At 48.4% G+C, this 21,280-nt stretch overlaps 2 protein-coding genes across 3 annotated transcripts in view; one reads left to right on the plus strand and one right to left on the minus strand.

Moving 5' to 3' along the window:
- Positions 1–8,013, plus strand: part of LOC141171896 (uncharacterized) — a 31,964-nt gene extending 23,951 nt beyond the window's left edge. Inside the window, exons 2-7 of one of the 2 annotated variants that reach the window (XM_073655530.1) lie at positions 2,385–2,534; positions 2,664–2,768; positions 2,851–2,974; positions 3,057–3,154; positions 3,351–3,441; positions 6,056–8,013. In XM_073655530.1, the coding sequence (XP_073511631.1) occupies positions 2,457–2,534; positions 2,664–2,768; positions 2,851–2,974; positions 3,057–3,154; positions 3,351–3,441; positions 6,056–7,332 (1,773 nt within the window). In that variant the 5' untranslated portion in view covers positions 2,385–2,456 and the 3' untranslated portion in view covers positions 7,333–8,013. Of the gene's footprint in view, positions 1–2,377; positions 2,535–2,663; positions 2,769–2,850; positions 2,975–3,056; positions 3,155–3,350; positions 3,442–6,055 lie in introns of those variants that run through there. The other variant, XM_073655531.1, reaches the window with a different exon arrangement.
- The window catches only part of LOC141171898 (uncharacterized), an 819,676-nt gene that overhangs the window by 104,034 nt on the left and 694,362 nt on the right, over positions 1–21,280 (minus strand). The window lies entirely within an intron of this gene.

Consider the following 21,280-nt stretch of genomic DNA (forward strand, 5'->3'; position numbering starts at 1 on the left):
CTGAATTCTATTCGTTTGGAAACAATCATGTTTACTGTGCTAATGACAAATTGTACTAAGTCAGCTGAAAGTTTATTTACAACAGCCCCTGTGATACCAACTATGTAAATAGATTAGCTCAAACAATGATAGGTGATCCCTGCACGTTCACCTCTTTTACCTGGGCTTTATAACCTCACACAGATGTAAATATAACCAGGGATGTATGTAGTGCTGTAGACAGAATGACACTTGGGACAGAGAATCAAGGAATATCAGAAGGACTTTGGAAGGAGAATAGGAGACATTCTTCAGGAAAGTAGATGGATTGCATGGCATCTAAAGAGACACAGATCTGTATTCTACATGATTCTAGTCTAAGGGTATCAGCCCTGACTGGAAAGATTCAGATCTGCTCCATTAACCATCAAAGAGACCATGGATACTTTTGGGAAGTCCAGGAGAGGACGAAAAAGTCACTTGGCCCCATGGATATGCTGTTTTGGTGTTGCTAGGAGGGACCCACCGGTCACCTAGAACCCATGGAGACATTTGGAGCTGCCAGGAGGGACCAACCGGTCGCCTGGTCCCATGGAAACTCTCGAAGAGGCCAGGATGGGACCATGGGGTCTCCTGGTCTTGTACCTCGATGGACTGTTGACTTCCTATGCTTGCCGCTACCTTCTCTCTGTGCGGGTCTGCCAGAAGCGGAGGGCCACTGGTTGAGGTAGTCGGCCCTGGGAGTCTCCAAAGTCGCAGCTGTTCTATCCCAGGTGGGCGGAGAAGGAAGGGTGAGACTGTGTAATGTTGTACCATCTTGGGTATTTGCTGGGACTGTTCTGTGTGTTTAATGTCCGCTTTGTAGTTCAATAAAGTATTGCCATGCTGTTTTACCCTCACCCTGTGTTGTTTGAGTAGTGTTACGTCCACAGGAGACCTCAGGTCTTCACAGTCCCTGACCAGGGCGGCTCCATGCGGTGTTCTTCAGACAAGGTGCATTAAATAAACAGTGAGCTGACCTCCCTCTCCATTTTCTCATTATATGCATGTTTTCCCTATAGTGACAAATATTTATTTTTGCTAAAACTGTGATATTTTCACTTTAAACCTTTTTTTAAACGTTTTTATAAGCTTTTTTAAATAACTCTCATTAGTGCGATCATACAACACAGAAGCCTTTGATTGCTCAGGTGATGGACTGTACTACTGTAGTGCCGTGTATTATCACTGCCTGTCAGTGTAATACTAACTGCCCCATACACATGAGATAAGTGTTGGCTGAATGATCATTTGGCAGATGGCTATCTCTCCAGACTCCCCCATACACAAATACTCCAGCTTTCCTGTGGTTTGTATGACTGACTGCATCTGTAGGGAGGTCCCCAAATACATTATATAGTCGACCAAAATCAGAGCTTCCATGTAACTTTAGTCTAATGTTTATGGAGGCGTTAAAAAGTAAGTTATGGAACGTTGCCTCTGGCCCAGCCTAATAGACTTTTGTACATTACAGGCCCAGTACTTGGGGGAGGAGGGCATTCAGCCGAACTCTGTCACACCTTCTTAGATGCCATGTTTGCTTTTTGCAGGAGCAAGTGGTTAAACTGCCAGGGATTTTATTGCAGCCGCACCTGTGCCATCCCTGAGGTGTACATCTATGTTCTGGTGCCCAAAAGAGTTCATAACATGTTAAAAAATTACACAATGTGTCTTCTGCTTTTTGCATGTTTTTTTCTTTTTACAAGAATTGTTGGTGCAAATTTTCTTTTGAAACCTTTTAATATCTGCTTTTTTTCTGTTTTTTTTCTTGTAATATAGGAAGGCCTAAGGTTAGAAATGAAACCCATAATACACTGTACATGTAGACTTTAGTATCAAATAATTTCTGTCCGCGGCATTTTTGCAAACAAAACCGCTTTTATAAAAGCCTCAAACTTCTGTGTGTGAATCAGACATGAGATCTAACTTGATAGAAGATTACAGTTCGGGGAAGACTGGAAACATTCATACAGACGGCCAGTGGTGATGTAGTCAGTGACGGACTGTCTCCAAATATGGTTTTAGATCCATAGTAGATGTTTCCTCATCATGAAGTAGTTATTTCTCATGTCACGTGAAATAAATATCTCCTGCATTATTGCTAATGCCAATTCCAGTGACGGAAAATGAGACGAGAATTAGCGTTATGGAAGGTGAGTCTATGAGAAACGTATTCAGCTGCCGACTTCAAGGAAGAAATTGCTTGTTGTCTGTGGCCTAAAATATACAGGTTTTATTACTAGATGTAAAGAAAAAACTAAATAAATAATAAATCTCCTCATATGTTTCCCCTTATTATCTCCAGTAATTATATTATTATACAGGATTTTTATGATGTTACATCGGCTCATCTTCTTCTTGTTCAGGTCTCTACAATACTGGATCCTCTCTGTGAAGATCGTCTATATAAGAAAATTTTCCTGATTTACCTATCAAAGATGGATATGGACAGTGACAAGATGGTGGAGAGGATATTACACCTCGCCCTAGAGATCCTCTTCCGGCTTACTGGAGAGGTGAGAGATTCTGATGACGTCACATTACATCATTCTTATCTATGGGAATAACAGATGGACAGAACTGGAGAGGTGAGGACTCTGGAAATGTCTGTAGTGAGATTTATTAAGGTGTCTCTCCATAACCAGAGATTAATCATGGGGCCTCCACCTCACCCCCTGATACATGAGGACATCAATGACCAGAAGATCCTAGAACTCACCTACAAGATGATTGAGCTTCTGACTGGAGAGGTGACACTGCTGGGAATGCTGGGACATTATACAGTAACGCTATGGAGGGATCGGGGGATGACGGTATCATTGTATGTGTCAGGTTCCTATAAGGTGTCAGGATGTCACCGTCTATTTCTCCATGGAGGAGTGGGAGTATTTAGAAGGACACAAAGATCTGTACAGGGACATCATGATGGAGGTTCCCCAGCCCCTCACATCACCAGGTAATAGACAGGACTAAATACACACGGCCTATAATTATCTGTATGTAAAGAATGAATTCAGTCCTGTATGTGTTTCCTCCAGATCTATCCAGTAAGAGGACAACACCAGAGAGATGTCCCCATCCTCTTCTTCCACAGGACTGTAAACAAGAAGATCCCAATGTTCCTCAGGATCATCAGGTAGATGGAGAGAAGGTGTCATGAGATCTCCCCTATGATGTGTAGACGGCTGTGAAGGTCTTGTGCTCAGTCTTGTTTTATCCACCATTAATATGTTTTAGATTTGTGTAATGAGACCGGTGGAGATGGCAGGATTAGAGCTGATCATAGATGTGACTTCTCCATCTGTCTGTGACTTTTATAATATTTGTTTCAGGGTGAAGATCTGACCCATATTAATACTACAGAGACATATGTGAGGGGTGATGAGCGGTGTAAAGAGGAGATTCCTACATATGACTACCCAGGTGAGTAGTAACCACTAAATGCAGAGAAGTCACAGATTCTTCTCAGTCACCGGCTGTGGCTGCTTTATCAGTCGTGTAGTCCGGCCGTATCACAATAGTGTGATCACCATTTTGCCACTAGACCAAAGCATTCTCCTCCGTCCAAAAATATTCAATTTACTTTGTGTAATTGTGAAAGACCTTTTCTGTAGAACTTACAACCTGGAGGATCCACCTACCCCCTGGGATTAGTAGACGCTGACCATTACCTGCCCAGATCTGTAAACTGCAAAGCCAAATGACAGCGTACGTAGAAAGTACTGACAAGTGAGAAAATCACTTGTAGAAAAATATTATAATGAGCCTGTAAGAGAAAGCGGAGGGTAATGATGCTGTTGGCTTCCTAGATCCCTGATATATTATTGGATGAATCTACCTTCTCTCCCTTCTGTTATGCTGAATGTTCTCATATGGTCCCTACAAGACCAGGTCCAGTCTTTCTGGCCAAACTTCACTTTTATGATCGATAACATTAAATGTGCAGTGAGGGACAAGTGTGAATTTCTGTACAATAACAGAGTTTCCCTTTATCCTGACTTTTCAATTTCTTTTAAAACCAACTAACTTCAAGCAGGATTGCGATAACCTACACAAAAAACATTACACCTGTGCCATGATATATCTCTAAGCTGTGCGTGGCTGATGGCTGTAATATACATCTATTCACGCCTGCAGGAGATGTGGTGGCATGGCTCGAGCCCTGGTTTCATGGATTCACTACACGTCATCAATAGTGTTGAGTGAATTTGTTCGGCATTTCAAATTCTGGTTCGTGTTCGGGGTTCCGGCTTGTTTGCGCACATCTGCGTGACAGCGTGGCAAATCAGGGATGTTCGTGGGTAGAGCCGATTTTTTTGGTGCGAACTAGCCGGAACCCCGAACACGAACCCAAATTTGAAATGCTGAACAAATTCACTCAACACTAATCAGAAATTCCATTATATTTTCAATCCTAAGAAATTCAGATTCCTGCACAATCTCTCCTGAAATGGGGGCACTAATACTTTCTCTACTCTTCTGGTCAGGACTCATCATACCTCCAATGGTCCACCATAAATGAGTGCGACTCCGGTTTAGTGTTGGATTTCTCCCCTCATACATTGTTGTTGGGGATGTTACATGTTTATATATTCTTTCTTTTTTTACACGTTCATTCTGTATGATAGTCTGATTGTGGTGGGATCGGCCGGCCTCACTTATGTGAGTCTTTGTCTCCCTGGTCGTCTTTCAAAAAGATCTCCATTGCCTCTTCCAAATGCCAGAGATCTAAATTTAAGACCCCTCAGCTCTGCAGTATTGTAAAAAACTTCACTTTAAATGTCTAATATTTCTTCTTGACACTCATGTGACAGAAAATATTGTCCCTTACGATAGTTTAGATTGCCAAGAGCCACCGAGCCCCAGGCTCTAATTACCCCAGAGAGGTTTCACCATTAGTTACTCATTTTTCTCTGATGGAGACTGTTGAGTTTGATCATTTCAGTAGATGTTATTGTCTATACTCACAGTTTTTGACTTCAGTAATCCTCTGATTTAACCCCTTCCCGCAGACAGTTTTATGTTTCTAATCGGCCCCATTTTTCAAATCTGACGTGTGTCACTTTATGTGGTGATAATTCTGGAATTCTTCACAAAGGATAATAGGAGACAAATGGACCTTACAAATTATTTCCAACTTCTCTTGAATCTGACAATCCCCTATATACGGTTGTACACTACTGTCTGGGCACATGGCAGGGTAAGAAGGGAAGGAGCGCCATTTAGCTATTAGGAATGCAGATTTTCCTGGAATAGTTCGCAGACACAGTGTATTGGGGGCACTGTTCATGGTCACCTGGCAGCTCAAAAGATGGCCACCACGAACAGGCTTGTCACTAGCTACCCTGTTTACAGATTTCTCAAATTACTTTGCTCATCACCCTTTAACCCCTCTACATGGATCTGGACTTACACAGAGACCCCTAGGCTTGGGCCACAGTGTTACCTGCTGTTCTGTGGAGTGAGATGGGAAGAAGAATAGTCAGGTAGCCGGGTCACAACCAGGAGGGCAGAGAAAGTACAAAATCAGAAGACACAAGAGTAGTCAGTAAACGGGCCGAGGTCACAACAGGAACCAAATACACAAGCCGGGAGCTGAGCGCAGAGGACTGAACCAGAGGAGAACAAGGCTGGATCTGGCAGCTTCCGGCAATATGCTTCCAGCTTTAGTAGGGTGCGGTGCTTTCCAAATGGCTGAAGCAGGGAGTAGATTACTCCAGCTGGACAGAACACACACACACCCATACCGCCAGACTGGATGGTACTACTGGTCCCAGGCACCCTAACCTTAGTGGCTGGACAGAGCCTGTGCCTTTTACTCCATATTGGGGAGGCAGAATGAACAAACAGTTGAACACCACGCTCCACTGGTTCATGCTATGAGGTTTTCTATTAGATGGTCATTGTCCTGGTGAATAAGTGAATTTTTTTTTATATAACTTGCCTTTTTTTACAGACAGTTTAAGTAGAAATGTTCAAAAATATAAAATTCAAGGCTTTTTTATTAAAAAATAATAATTGGTTTTATTCTTGGCAGATGTCTGTACCCGGAGATCAGAGGGACAGCTGACATCTTCAATTTTCAAATCAGACAGTTTTCAGATCCCAGAGGATACAATTGAAGTGAATGACATTTCTCCAGATTTACCATCATCCCTTCACAGCAAAGATCTGTCATCTGATCCTATGAAACAGGTCCTGTCTTCTGATTCATTACTGAGTACTAAGGAAAATCATAGTCACAAAATAAGCATTAAAAAACAAACTGCTCCTAATGCAAAGAAGACATTTTCACATTCAGAATATAGAAATAGTTTTCCTCTCAAAAAGTCTTTTCTTAAACATCAAAAAATTCACACAGCGAAGAATAGATTTTCTTGCTCCAAGTGTGGGAGATGTTTTAATCAGAAATCAAATCTTGTTAGGCACCAGATAACTCACACAGGAGAGAAGCCATTTTCCTGTTCAGAATGTGGGAAATGTTTTGTACAGAAATCAAATCTTATCGCACATCAGAGAACCCACACAGTGGAGAAGCCTTTTTCATGTTCAGATTGTGGGAAATGTTTTGTACAGAAATCATATCTTATCAAACATCAGAGAACTCACACAGGGGACAAGCCTTTTCCATGTTCAGAATGTGGAAAATGTTTTACAAAGAAATCAACTCTTATCAACCATCTGCGAACTCACACAGGAGACAAGCCATTTTCATGTTCAGAATGTGGGAAATGTTTTACACAGAACTCAACTCTTATCACACATCAGAGAACTCACACAGGGGAGAAGCCTTTTCCATGTTCAGAATGTGGGAAATGTTTTGTACAGAAATCAAATCTTATCGCACATCAGAGAACCCACACAGTGGAGAAACCTTTTCCATGTTCAGAATGTGGGAAATGTTTTACAGAGAACTCAACTCTTATCAAACATCACAAAACTCACACAGGGGAGAAGCCATTTTCATGTTCAGAATGTGGGAAATGTTTTACACAGAACTCAACTCTTATCAAACATCAGAGAACTCACACAGGGGAGAAGCCTTTTCCATGTTCAGAATGTGGGAAATGTTTTACTGACAAATCAACTCTTATCAAACATCAGAGAACTCACACAGGGGAGAAGCTTTTTCCATGTTCAGAATATGGAAAATGTTTTAACCAGAAATCTGATTTTGATAAGCACCAGAGAACCCACACAGGGGCGAAGCCTTTTTCATGTTCAGATTGTGGGAAATGTTTTAACCAGAAAGCGCATCTTGATAACCACCGGAGAACCCACACAGGGGAGAATGCTGCAACTACACACAACTAGTCTCTGTACAGACAAGAAAGGCCCTAGCTGCACAACTAAAAACGCCACCACAGACCTAACTCCCTAATAAGCCGTTGAGGAGTTTCTCATACCTCCTGAGGAACCAGAGGGGAGGCTGCAAAACACTGTCAACAAGGGGAAAGTAAAGTATGAAGACCCATGACCTAGGACGCAAACCCAGCTTTCTGACACTAGGCACTAAAGCTAATCTTCAGATTTCATGATGTCTTGCACACAGGCAAGGCACCTAGTGCCAGAGGCAGCAAAACAACCCCAAAACACCTTTGAACCTCCACTATATTTGACTGTATGGGTTGTAAATTTATTGATTATGCTGCGCACCTTGGGCAAAGGAACATGCGGATCCCTAAAGATGGACTTATAACCTTGAAATTGTTGATATTTTTCAACAATTTTGGTTCTCAAGTCCTCAGACAGTTCTCTTCTCCTCTTTCTGTTTTCTTCATGCTTAGTGTGGCATACATGTGCACACAATGCAAAGATTGAATCAACCTCTCCCTTTTTTATCTAGTTTTAGTTGTGATTTTCATATTGCCCACACCTGTTACTTGCCACAGTTGCGTTTGAACAAGCTACACATGCTTGAAACAAAGTTGTTTACCCACAATTTTGGCAAGGTGCCAACACTTTTGTCCAGCCTATTTTGTGTGTAATGATGTTCAATTTGCCTTTTTTTTCTCTGTTTTTTTGTGTTGTTCCAATACACGCGAATGAAATAAACGTGTATAACAAAACATGTAATTGCAATAATTTTCTGGGAGAAGTACTTCATTTTCTGGAACAATTTCAAGGGATCCAACACTTTTCACCATGACTTGTTTTTGTTGCCTTTTTAATTTGTTGCAGCATTTCCTCCTCTACGTGTTCAGCTATATTAGGAGGCTTGTAGCAAACTCCAGTTAGCAGCTTTCCATTATTGCCATGTCCGTGTACATTTACCCAGACTGATTCTACATCAGGAATGTAAAACTCACAACATGAAAACTTTGACAACGTCGTGGGCCAACCAGTATACAGTATAATGGGCCCCACATGCTCCTCCATACATAAGAAACAAGAGGAAAAAACTTCAAGTCAGAGTCCCATATAATAGTGAAAAAATTACAAAATGTTATTAATTATAATTTATACAGAAAAAAATATGAATCGCAGAAACAGAGACAGTTAATAGTAAAACAATGGAGGAGCACTAATGAGGAGCATGAGACAAATTAACATGATTCTTTTCTGATGTAAATACGTAATTGGGCTGCCAAAAAATAAGAATATATTGTTAAAATGCAGAGAAGCATTCAGTAAAAGTGCAGGTGCTTATGAGGTAGGTCAGAAGTAGTTGCTATATAAGAGGTTAGTCACACGGCTGTCTATATATAGGGACTAATATAGATAGCTCATACCGGGGACAGCAGATCTTTATAAGGGTATGAGTGACCTGACTCTTAGGCTACAGGGTAAAAGTTTATCCTAATACATATTAAAGCCTAGAAAATGCACCTAAGTAGGAAAAAAGATTAAAGAACGGCAGCAAAAAGAGTGTAGCATGAATCCTATAGAATACTTACAGCCAGTGGATGTGAACACGCCCCTCAATTGCGCTCACCCTCATACGCGTTTCGGCACAGCTGCCTTCATCAAGAGGTGGCGTCAGTGTAGGTGGGTAAGGTTTAAAAAGGGCCCTTGAGCCAATAGAAAAGGGGGTGAGTAGTCTCTCGGCCAATGGGTGTGGGGAGGGCGTGGCATGACACATGGCAATCATTGCTACACCGCCGCATCTATGGCAAACGCGTCATATGATCCATCATGCCGCAAGCACGTGGGAAACCACGTGACCGCGCGTCATGGAGCACAGATTGATACGGCCAATGAGGACACCACAGAGAACAGTGAAGCATGAAGTATAACACGATTATATGAGATCATAGTATAAATGCATAATAAGATATAAGAAAATATCTATCAAAATATCGATCTATAAATGCGAAATATATATAAATTATATTCTATTATATATATAAAATATACAGAAATTATTAACTACTACCCAACCATACTACACTGCTCAAAAAATAAAGGGAACACTTAACAGAATATAACTCCAAGTAAATCATACTTCTGTGAAATCAAACTGTCCACTTAGGAAGCAACAATGATTGACAATCAATGTCACATGCTGTTGTGCAAATGGAATAGACAATAGATGGAAATTATTGGCAATTATCAAGACACCCTCAATAAAGGAGTGTTTCTGCAGGTGGGGACCACAGATCACATCTCAGTACCAATGCTTTCTGGCTGATGTTTTTGTCACTTTTGAATGTTGGCTGTGCTTTTACACTCGTGGTAGCATGAGATGGACTCTGCAACCCACAGAAGTTGCTCAGGTAGTGTAGCTCATCCAGGATGGCACATCAATGCGAGCTGTGACAAGAAAGTTTGCTGTGTCTGTCAGCGTAGTGTCCAGAGGCTGGAGGCGGTATCAGGAGACAGGCAAGTACACCAGGAGACGTGGAGGAGGCCGTAGAAAGGCAACAACCCAGCAGCAGGACCGCTACCTCCACCTTTGTGCAAGGAGGAACTGGAAGAGCACTGCCAGAGCCCTGCAAAATGACCTCCAGCAGGCCACAAATGTGCATGTGTAGCACAAACGGTTAGAAACTGACTCCATGAGGGTGGTATGAGGGCCCGACGTCCACAGATGGGGGTTGTGCCAAGACCGTGCAGGACACTGTGCTCTTCATGGGTGAAAGCAGGTTCACATTGAGCACATGTGACAGACGTGACAGAGTCTGGAGACGCCGTGGAGAGCGATCTGCTGCCTGCAACATCCTTCAGCATGACCTGTTTGGCAGTGGGTCAGTAATGGTGTGGGGTGGCATTTCTTTGGAGGGCCGGACAGCCCTCCATGTGCTCACCAGAGGTAGCCTGACTGCCATTAGGTACCGAGATGAGATCCTCAGACCCCTTGTGAGACCATATGCTGGTGCGGTTGGCTCTGGGTTCCTCCTAATACATGACAATGCCAGACCTCATGTGGCTGGAGTGTGTTAGCAGTTCCTGCAAGATGAAGGCATTGAAGCTATGGACTGGCCGCCCGTTCCCCAGACCTGAATCCGATTGAGCACATCAGGGACATCATGTCTCGCTCCATCCACCAACGTCACGTTGCACCACAGACTGTCCAGGAATTGGCTGATGCTTTAGTCCAGGTCTGGGAGCAGATCCCACAGGAGACCATCCGCAACCTCATCAGGAGCATGCCCAGGCGTTGTAGGAAGGTCATACAGGCGCGTGGAGGCCACACATAATACTGAGCCTCATTTTGACTTGTTTTAAGGACATTACATCAAAGTTGGATCAGCCTGTAGTGAGTTTTTCCACTTTAATTTTGGGTGTGGCTCCAAATCCTGGCCTCCATTGGTTAATAAATTTAATTTCCATTGATGATTTTTGTGTGATTTTGTTGTCAGCACATTCAACTTTGTACAGAACAAAGTATTCAATGAGAATATTTCATTCATTCAGATCTAGGATGTGTTATTTGAGTGTTCCCTTTAGTTTTCTGAGCAGTGTATATGTATGTGTATATATATATATATATATATATATATATATATATATATATATATATATATATATATATATATACATATACAGTGAAGGAAATAAGTATTTGATCCCTTGCTGTTTTTGTAAGTTTTCCCACTGACAAAGACATGAAGAGTAATTAATTTTAACATTGAGAGAGAGATTATCCAAAGAAAATCAAGAAACTCACAGTGCCCCTGACGAAGCATCAGCAATACGGCGTTGGGGTGGTGTGAGGGGGCCAGGGTATGTTCTGAATACGTTTTCTCTTTTGATCCCTCTGGCTGTAGCCATTATGGGAAGGTGTCGCAGCTTTTACTTGAGTTTTATATTTTTATATATGAAATGAATATTTGTTATCAATTTAACATATGTATATTTATATATATTTAAATAAATTAATTCATAATATTTCCAAATCAGACAATGTGATTTTCAGGATTTGTTTTCTCATTTTGTCTCTCATAGTCGAGGTCGACCTATGATGTCAATTACAGGCCTCGCTCATCTCTGTAAGTGGGAGAACTTGCACAATTGGGGGCTGACTAAATACTTTTTTTCCCCACAGTATACATATAATATATATACAAATATTTTCATGTGTGTGTGTGAGAGTATATATTATTATATATATATATATATATATATATATATATATATATATATATATATATATATATATATATATATAAAATGTGTGTATATAAGACAGTGTGCTTTGCTGGAGGGGGAAGGACCCGTCTCTGAACAGAAGCTCAGTCTGGGCAAATCAGAAGCGAATTTACAATAGTTGTGTAAAGGTGGTGTATACAACTCGTAAAACCAGTTCCCTTCTGTCCTATCAGCTGAGGTTACCAGGGTTCATAATAGCTCTTAAGGCCCCGTCACACTTGGCGACGCTGCAACGATCCCGACAACGATACGACCTGTCAGGGATCGTTGCTGCGTCGCTATGTGGTCGCTGGTGAGCTGTCAAACAGGCAGGCTCACCAACGATCAGGGGAGCAGCGACATCGTGGAAAGAATCTTTCCACGATGTCCTGCTCCTGGTTACCAGCCTACTGCTGAAGCAGGAGCAGGCTGGTAACCATGATAAACAGCAGGATACTAGGGGCACACGCGCCCCTAGTAACCCGCTGTTTATCATGGTTACCAGCCTGATTGCTGCTCCCGCTGGTCACACACAGCGATGTGTGCTGACCAGCGGGAGGGCAATGACCAAAAAAAGGTCCAGGACATTCTGCAGCGATCAGCGACCTCACAGCAGGGGCCTGATCGTTGCAAAGTGTCACACATAGCGACATCGCTGGTGAGGTCGCTGTTGCGTCACCAAAACCGTGACACAGCAGCGATCTCGCTATGTGAGACGGGGGCTTTAGTCAGTGATGGGGGAAAATGCCAGAATACAATAGGATGGTGATATCAGTCCCCCACATCGGGGGCTGGAGATTCCCCTCTTGGACTGGATGTAAAATCACAAGACACATGTGACGTCTCTCTCTTACTCCATGGACACAATGACGACCATATCTGGTTGATACATTACAGACCAAAAGTTTGGACACACCTCATTTAAAGATTTTTCTGTATTTTCATGACTATGAAAATTGTGCATTCACACTGAAGGCATCAAAACTATGAATTAACACATGTGGAATTATATACTTAATTTCAGTTGTTTCACACTTTTTTGTTATGTCTTATATTCTAGGTTCTTCAAAGTAGAAGGGAAGGACCAAATGTATGACGATGGGAAAATGGGGGAAGCCCACCAACTAGGGAAAATGAGAGAGGAGACCCCCTAGGCAGATCTTACAACACCCTGACTCCCCTATCGTCCCTAATCACCAAGAAACTCCAAGAAGAAACTAGCCGACTGCTAGAACTCCAGGCCTGAACAGAGGAAAATAGTTCACCGGTGACTCTCTGGAGACACTGTGGGTTTTTAAATATCAAGCAAGGGTGTGTCAATTAGCAGCAGAAAGAGGAGATCACTGCTGGGTCCTAGCGAGAGAAGGATAGCACTACACTACAGGGATGAAAGAATCAAAAAGGTGTCTGCAAAGCCAAGCACAGCGACCTTCTACAGCTGGATCCAGAACGACTGTCTGTCAAACCTGATACACCCATGACACCCTCCCAGAATGTTAGACATAATTATTCCAGCAGCCTTTACGCCCATCGTGGGGGCGGAATAATAACAAATGTGGGATTAGAGGCTTAGAATACATAGGGGCGTGATGAATTTTAAGTCTTTGTATGAAATAGAATAAAAATGATAACAAAGATGGACGGGCACATTGGGAGATGAGAGGAAATAGGATAGGGTTTATTGATAATTACTATTTCACCCTTATTACTATTAACACTGAATGACTGCGGAGGTTGACACCCTAAGAAGTCCATAGTCTAAAGAAAAGACTTAGAATTCATCATGTCCCTTTGTATTCTAAACCTCTAATACCAGAGGAATATCGTTTCCTAAGTGGGGTCACTGTAGTGGGAGAGGGTGTCTGCTGTTTTGGCAGCTGCACAATATTCCAGACAAATCAGCAATCCAGAAAACATATACAGTGGGTACGGAAAGTATTCAGACTTCTTTAAATTTTTCACTCTTTGTTTCATTGCAGCCATTTGGTAAATTCTAAAAAGTTAATTTTTTTTCTCATTAAAGTACACTCTGCACCCCATCTTGACTGAAAAAAAACAGAAATGTAGACATTTTTGCAAATTTATTAAAAAAGAAAAACTGAAATATCACATGGTCATAAGTCTTCAGACCTTTTGCTCAGACACTCATATTTAAGTCACATTCTGTCCATTTCCTTGTGATCCTCCTTGAGATGGTTCTACTCCTTCATTGGAGTCCAGCTGTGTTTAATTAAACTGATAGGACTTGATTTGGAAAGGCACACACCTGTCTATATAAGACCTCACAGCTCACAGTGCATGTCAGACCAAATGAGAATCAGGAGCTCAAAGGAACTGCCCAAGGAGCTCAGAGACAGAATTGTGGCAAGGCACAGATCTGGCCAAGGTTACAAAAGAATTTCTGCATTACTCAAGGTTCCTAAGAGCACAGTGGCCTCCATAATCCCTAAATGGAAGAAGTTTGAGACCACCAGAAGTCTTCCTAGACCTGGCCGTCCAGCCAAACTGAGCAATCGTGGCAGAAGAGCCTTGGTGGCAGAGGCAAAGAAGAACCCCAAGATCACTGTGGCTGAGCTCCAGAGATGCAGTAGGGAGATGGGAGAAAGTTCCACAAAGTCAACTATCACTGCTGCCCTCCACCAGTCGGGCCTTTATGGCAGAGTGGCCCGACGGAAGCCTCTCCTCAGTGCAAGACATATGAAAGCCCACATAGAGTTTGCTTAAAAACACAAGAAGGACTCCCATACTATGAGAAATAAGATTCTCTGGTCTGATGAGACGAAGATAGAACTTTTTGGTGATAATTCTAAGCGGTATGTGTGGAGAAAACCAGGCACTGCTCATCACCTGCCCAATACAATCCCAACAGTGAAACATGGTGGTGGCAGCATCATGCTATGGGGGTGTTTTTCAGCTACAGGGACAGGACGACTGGTTGCAATTGAAGGAAACATGAATGCGGCCATGTACAGAGATATCCTGGATGAAAACCTCTTCCAGAGTGCTCTGGACCTCAGACTTGGCCGAAGGTTCACCTTCCAACAAGACAATGACCCTAAGCACGCAGCTAAAATAACAAAGGAGTGACTTCAGAACAACTCTGTGACCATTCTTGACCGGCCCAGCCAGAGCCCTAACCTAAACCCAATTGAACATCTCTGGAGAGACCTGAAAATGGCTGTCCACCAACGTTCACCATCCAACCTGACGGAACTGGAGAGGATCTGCGAGGAAGAATGGCAGAAGATCCCCAAATCCAGGTGTGAAAAACCTGCTGCATCATTCCCAAGAAGACTCATGGCTGTACTAGCTCAAAAGGGGCTTCTACTCAATACTGAGCAAAGGATCTGAATACTTATGACCATGTGATAGTTTAGTTTTTCTTTTTTAATAAATTTGCAAAAATTTCTACATTTCTGTTGTTTTTCAGTGAAGGTGGGGTGCAGAGTGTACTTTAATGAGTAAAAAATGAACTTTTTAGAATTTACAAAATGGCTGCAATGAAACAAAGAGTGAAAAATGTAAAAGGGTCTGAATACTTTCCGTACCCACTGTAGTGATTCTTCCCTTCCGAGCCGTGGAAGCGAGATCTTCTGCCACATTCTGGTGTCGCCTTATTGTTGAGAAACAGTTTTAAAAATTGTGTAGCCCCCTATATTCCTGCCCACAGTGCCCCCATCCAGCGAGTGTTTGAGAAAGGTTATTACACTGAAACGTCCCGATATTCACAACCAAGGATCACAATCTCATTTATCATTGCTGCGCACTGTTTACTGCATCAATGGAGGGGACAGCTGAGATTCTCCAGACTCCACTCGCTCCTCACACTCAGCAAATGTCTGCACTCCAGACTATATACCCGAAGCATCGCACACACGGCATCGTACACGAACTACTTCTGTTACATACGTTCTGCTCCGTACACACACGGCTTCGCTCCATACAACTCGTACACACACGCGGCTCCTCTCCATACACCTCATACACACACGCAGCTCCTCTCCGTACACTTGGTACACACGCAGCTCCTCTCCGTACACTTGGTACACACGCTGCTCCGCTCCGTGCACCTCGTACACATGCGGCTCCACTCCTTACAACTCGTACACACGTGGCTCCGCTCCATACACCTTGTACACACGCGGCTCCGCTCTGTACAACTCGTACACACGTGGCTCCGCTCCGTACACCTCGTACACATGCGGCTCCGCTCCATACGCCTCGTTTATGCGCGGCTCCGCTCATCTCGTACACGCGCGGCTCTGTTCCATAGGCCTCGTACACATGCGGCTACGCACCGTACACCTCGTACACAGTGCGCCGCTCCGTACACCTCGTACACACGCGGCTCCGCTCCGTACACCTCGTACACACGCGGCTCCGCTCCGTACACCTCATACACAAGCGGTTCCGCTCCGTACACATCGTACACACGCGGCTCCGCTCTGTACACCTCACATGCGGCTCCGCTCCGTTCACCTCGTACACGCGCTGCTCCGCTCCGTACACCTCGTACACGCGCGGATCCGCTCCGTACATCTCGTACACACGTGCGGCTCTGCACCGTACACCTCATACACGCGCGGCTCCGCTCCTTGCACCTCGTACACACGGCTCCGCTCCCTACACCTCGTACACACACATCTCCACTCCGTACACCTCGTACACACACGACTCCGCTCCGTACACCTCGTACACACGGCTCCGCTCCGTACACCTCGTACAAGCGCGGATCCGCTCCGTACACCTCGTACATGTGTGGCTCCGCTCCGTACACCTCACACACACGCGGCTCCGTACACCTCGTACACAAGCGACTCCACTCCGAATGCCTCGTACACACGTGCGGCTCCGCACCGTACACCTCGTACACGCGCGGCTCCGCTCCTTACACCTCGTACACACGGCTCCGCCCCGTACACGAGCGGCTCTGCTCCGTACACCTCTTACACATACAGCTCCGCACACCTCGTACACGCGCGGCTCCGCTCCGTACACCTCGTACACACGCGGCTCCGTACACCTCGTACACGCGCGGCTCCGCTCCGTACACCTCGTACACTCGCGGCTCCGCTCCGTACACCTCGTACACGCGCGGCTCCGCTCCGTACACCTCGTACACACGCGGCTCCGCTCCGTTCACCTCGTACACGCGCGGCTCCGCTCCGTTCACCTCGTACACGCGCGGCTCCGCTCCGTACACCTCGTACACGCGCGGATCCGCTCCGTACATCTCGTACACACGTGCGGCTCTGCACCGTACACCTCATACACGCGCGGCTCCGCTCCTTGCACCTCGTACACACGGCTCCGCTACGTACACCTCGTACACACGGCTCTGCCCCGTACACGAGCGGCTCCGCTACGTACACCTCTTACACATACGGCTCCGCTACGTACACCTCGTACACGCGCGGCTCCGCTCCGTACACCTCGTACACGCGCGGCTCCGCTCCATACGCCTCGTACACACGCGGCTCCGCTCTGTACACCTCACACGCGGCTCCGCTCCGTTCACCTCGTACATGCGCGGCTCCGCTCCGTACACCTCGTACACGCGCGGATCCGCTCCGTACATCTCGTACACACGTGCGGCTCTGCACCGTACACCTCATACACGAGCGGCTCCGCTCCTTGCACCTCGTACACACGGCTCCGCTACGTACACCTCGTACACATGGCTCCGCCCCGTACACGAGCGGCTCCGCTCCGTACACCTCTTACACATACGGCTCCTCTACGTACACCTCGTACACACGGCTCCGCTCCGTACACCTCGTACACGCGCGGCTCCGCTCCGTACACCTCGTACACGCGCGGCTCCGCTCCATACACCTCGTACACACGCGGCTCCGCTCTGTACACCTCACATGCGGCTCCGCTCCGTACACCTCGTACACGCGCGGATCAGCTCCGTACACCTCGTACACGCGCGGCTCCTCTCCTTACACCTCGTACACACGGCTCCGCCCCGTACACGAGCGGCTCCGCTCCGTACACCTCTTGCACATACGGCTCCGCTACGTACACCTCATACACACGGCTCCGCTCCGTACACCTCGTACACATACGGCTCCGCTCCGTACACCTCGTACACGCGCGGCTCCGCTCCGTACACCTCGTACACGCGCGGCTCCGCTCTGTACACCTCACGCGCGGCTCCGCTCAGTACACCTCGTACACGCGCGGCTCCGCTCCGTTCACCTCGTACACGCGCGGCTCTGCTCCGTACACCTCGTACACGCGCGGCTCTGCTCCGTACACCTCGTACACGTGGCTCTGCTCCGTACACCTCGTACACGCGGCTCCTCCTCGTACACCTTGTACACACGCGGCTCTGCTCCGTACACCTCGTACACGCGCGGCTCTGCTCCGTACACCTCGTACACACGCGGCTCTGCTCCGTACACCTCGTACACGCGCGGATCCGCTCCGTACACCTCGTACACGCGCGGCTCCTCTCCTTACACCTCGTACACACGGCTCCGCCCCGTACACGAGCGGCTCCGCTCCGTACACCTCTTGCACATACGGCTCCGCTACGTACACCTCATACACACGGCTCCGCTCCGTACACCTCGTACACATGCGGCTCCGCTCCGTACACCTCGTACACGCGCGGCTCCGCTCACCTCGTACACGCGCGGCTCCATTTCGTACACCTCGTACATGCGCGGCTCCGCTCTGTACACCTCACGTGCGGCTCCGCTCAATACACCTCGTACACGCGCGGCTCCGCTCCGTACACCTCATACACGTGGCTCTGCTCCGTACACCTCGTACACGCGGCTCCGCCTCGTACACCTCGTACACACGCGGCTCTGCTCCGTACACCTCGTACACGCGCGGCTCTGCTCCGTACACCTTGTACACGCGCGGCTCCGCTCCGTACACCTCGTACACGCGCGGATCCGCTCCGTACACCTCGTACACGAGCGGCTCCTCTCCTTAGACCTCGTACACACGGCTCCGCCCCGTACACGAGCGGCTCCGCTCCGTACACCTCTTGCACATACGGCTCCGCTCCGTACACCTCGTACACATGCGGCTCCGCTCCGTACACCTCGTACACGCGCGGCTCCGCTCTGTACACCTCACGCGCGGCTCCGCTCAGTACACCTCGTACACGCGCGGCTCCGCTCCGTACACCTCGTACACGCGCGGCTCCGCTCCGTACACCTCGTACACGTGGTTCTGCTCCGTACACCTCGTACACGCGCGGCTCTGCTCCGTACACCTCGTACACGCGCGGCTCTGCTCCGTACACCTCGTACACGCGCGGCTCTGCTCCGTACACCTCGTACACGCGTGGCTCTGCTCCGTACACCTCGTACACGCGCGGCTCTGCTCCGTACACCTCGTACACGCGCGGCTCTGCTCCGTACACCTCGTACACGCGCGGCTCTGCTCCGTACACCTCGTACACGCGCGGCTCTGCTCCGTACACCTCGTACACGCGCGGCTCTGCTCCGTACACCTCGTTCACGCGCGGCTCTGCTCCGTACACCTCGTACACGCACGGCTCTGCTCCGTACACCTCGTACACGCGCGGCTCTGCTCCGTACACCTCGTACACACGCGGCTCCGCTCCGTACGCCTCGTACACGCGCGGCTCCGCTCCGTACGCCTCGTACACGCGCGGCTCCGCTCCGTACGCCTCGTACACGCGCGGCTCCGCTCCGTACGCCTCGTACACGCGCGGCTCCGCTCCGTACACCTCGTACACGCGCGGATCCGCTCCGTACATCTCGTACACGCGTGCGGCTCTGCACCGTACACCTCATACACGAGCGGCTCCGCTCCTTGCACCTCGTACACACGGCTCCGCTACGTACACCTCGTACACATGGCTCCGCCCCGTACACGAGCGGCTCCGCTCCGTACACCTCTTACACATACGGCTCCTCTACGTACACCTCGTACACACGGCTCCGCTCCGTACACCTCGTACACGCGCGGCTCCGCTCCGTACACCTCGTACACGCGCGGCTCCGCTCCGTACGCCTCGTACACGCGCGGCTCCGCTCCGTACGCCTCGTACACGCGCGGCTCCGCTCCGTACGCCTCGTACACGCGCGGCTCCGCTCCGTACGCCTCGTACACGCGCGGCTCCGCTCCGTACGCCTCGTACACACGCGGCTCCGCTCCGTACGCCTCGTACACGCGCGGCTCCGCACGCCTCGTACACGCGCGGCTCCGCTCCGTACGCCTCGTACACGCGCGGCTCCGCACGCCTCGTACACGCGCGGCTCCGCTCCGTACGCCTCGTACACAAGCGGCTCCTCTCCGTACGCCTCGTACACGCGCGGCTCCGCTCCGTACACGCTCGGCTCCGCTCCGTACACCTCGTACACGCGCGGCTCTGCTCCGTACACCTCGTACACGCGCGGCTCTGCTCCGTACACCTCGTACACGCGCGGCTCCGCTCCGTACACGCTCGGCTCCGCTCCGTACACCTCGTACACACGCGGCTCTGCTCCGTACACCTCGTACACGCTCGGCTCCGCTCCGTACACCTCGTACACGCGCGGCTCTGCTCCGTACACCTCGTACACGCGCGGCTCCGCTCCGTACACCTCGTACACACGCGGCTCTGCTCCGTACACCTCGTACACGCTCGGCTCCGCTCCGTACACCTCGTACACGCGCGGCTCTGCTCCGTACACCTCGTACACGCGGGGCTCCGCTCCGTACACCTCGTACACTCGCGGCTCCGCTCCGTACACCTCGTACACGCGCGGCTCCGCTCCGTACACCTCGTACACGCGCGGCTCCGCTCCGTACACCTCGTACACGCGCGGCTCTGCTCCGTACACCTCGTACACGCGCGGCTCCGCTCCGTACACCTCGTACACACGCGGCTCCGCTCCGTCCACCTCGTACACACGCGGCTCTGCTCCGTACACCTCGTACACGCGCGGCTCCGCTCCGTACACGCGCGGCTCCGCTCCGTACACCTCGTACACGCGCGGCTCTGCTCCGTACACCTCGTACACGCGCGGCTCCGCTCCGTACACCTCGTACACGCGCGGCTCTGCTCCGTACACCTCGTACACGCGCGGCTCCGCTCCGTACACCTCGTACACGCGCGGCTCCGCTCCGTACACCTCGTACACGCGCGGCTCCGCTCCGTACACCTCGTACACACACGGCTCCGCTCCGTACACCTCGTACACGCGCGGCTCTGCTCCGTACACCTCGTACACACGCGGCTCTGCTACATCCACACTGTAAACCCCTCCTGACCCCACACATAAACTTCAGCTCATCCAGCACCATGACAACCAGCACAGCAGAGTCCTGCATCCACTGAGGCCCCTGATCATGTGACCCCTGACTCCTCCCCTCCTGTGACCTCATCACAGCTCCTGTGCGCACACAACAGCCATATATGTGGTGGCGGCTCTGCAGGTGGAGGTATGTGGAGACCCCATTAATGGGCGCAGGGGGCATTAACCCCTTCAGCACGGAGACTCTTTTGGGGTCTTGTGTTGCCCCTTTATAAGAATCATAAGGTTTCTGTCCTGTTTCCTGTAATAGATACATACGACCCCACTATGGAGACAGGAAGGGAGGAAACGTGTTGTTCTCAGAGTACAGGACCCCCACAGTGTAATGCCCCCATTATGCCCCTTATGCAGGATGTATGATGTCCCCACACAGTGTAATGCCCCCATTATGCCCCTTATGC

The sequence above is a fragment of the Phyllobates terribilis genome, unplaced genomic scaffold, assembly GCF_046119375.1.
Source record: "Phyllobates terribilis strain yellow unplaced genomic scaffold, ASM4611937v1 Scaffold_12__6_contigs__length_324123572, whole genome shotgun sequence".
Taxonomy (NCBI): domain Eukaryota; kingdom Metazoa; phylum Chordata; class Amphibia; order Anura; family Dendrobatidae; genus Phyllobates; species Phyllobates terribilis.